The following is a 1,051-nucleotide window of genomic DNA, read 5'->3' on the forward strand; positions in this document are numbered from 1 at the left end:
ATATATATATATATATATATTTATATTTATATTTATATTTATATCAATCTCTATATCTATAATTTTTATTCTTACACTTAGTCTATTTTTATGACTATTCTATATTATATATTATATACTTATACATCTTTCTAATTTTTATACTTCCTATTCTATATATCTACCCATTTCTATCATATATTATTTATTTTTATTCTTTTTATATGTTTATTCTATATGACTATTCACCTTACTATTCTATCTATTTATTATTCTATATGACAAAACTACTTCCTATTCTATCTATTTATTATTCTATATGACTATTCACCTTACTATTCTATCATGTTTATTACTATTCTATCATGTTTATTACTATTCTTGTTTTTCTACTTTCTATTTCCTTCAAGGTAATAGCAAGAGTGGCCGAGTGGTCCAAGGCGTCCGTTTCAGGTACGGATCTCTTCGGAGGCGTGGGTTCAAACCCCACCTCTTGCATCTTTTAATAGTATATTCCTACTATACTTCCACCTATACTATACTATACTATACTCTTATAACTTATACTTTATACCTTATACTTTATACCTTATATCTTATATCTTATACCTTATACTTTATACTTTATATCTTTTCTATATGTTTTATTCTATAACTACTATAACTATATCCTTTATACTTTTCCTCTACTTATCTATTTTATGTATACTACTTATACTAGATATGTTATTATGTTCATATCCTACCACACTTACTCTTTATCTTTATTCTCTATATATTTATACTTGTCTATATTCTATATTTTTGTATCATCTAGTATGTTTCTATTAGAGTCTTATACCACTTTCTATATTCTATTAGAGTCTTATACTACCTTCCTATATTTTCTTACTTTCTTATACTACTTTCTATAATCTATTAGACTTATATACTACTTTCTATAATCTATTAGATTTTTATACCACTTTCTATAATCTATTAGACTTTTATACCACTTTCCTTTCTATATTTAAAGGTTAATGACAATGTGGCCGAGTGGTCTAAGGCGTGTGACTCGAAATCACTTCTCCTA

The 1,051-nt window shown here is 25.0% G+C and overlaps 1 protein-coding gene across 1 annotated transcript, besides 4 other annotated features; it reads left to right on the top strand.

Moving 5' to 3' along the window:
• Nucleotides 1-44: a microsatellite.
• A 17-nt stretch (nucleotides 45-61) lies between these two features.
• Nucleotides 62-214: a microsatellite.
• Nucleotides 152-324: a microsatellite.
• On the top strand, nucleotides 299-634 carry EDI_121170 (uncharacterized protein; the record flags this gene model as incomplete). The annotated part of the gene is made up of 1 exon (XM_001738564.1): nucleotides 299-634. The coding sequence occupies one exon, from the start codon at nucleotides 299-301 to the stop codon at nucleotides 632-634; it is 336 nt and encodes a 111-aa protein (XP_001738616.1).
• Nucleotides 511-532: a microsatellite.
• Nucleotides 635-1,051: the final 417 nt, after the last annotated feature.

Source organism: Entamoeba dispar, genomic scaffold (genome assembly GCF_000209125.1).
Source record: "Entamoeba dispar SAW760 scf_1105229461487 genomic scaffold, whole genome shotgun sequence".
In the NCBI taxonomy this organism is placed as follows: Eukaryota; Evosea; order Mastigamoebida; family Endamoebidae; genus Entamoeba; species Entamoeba dispar.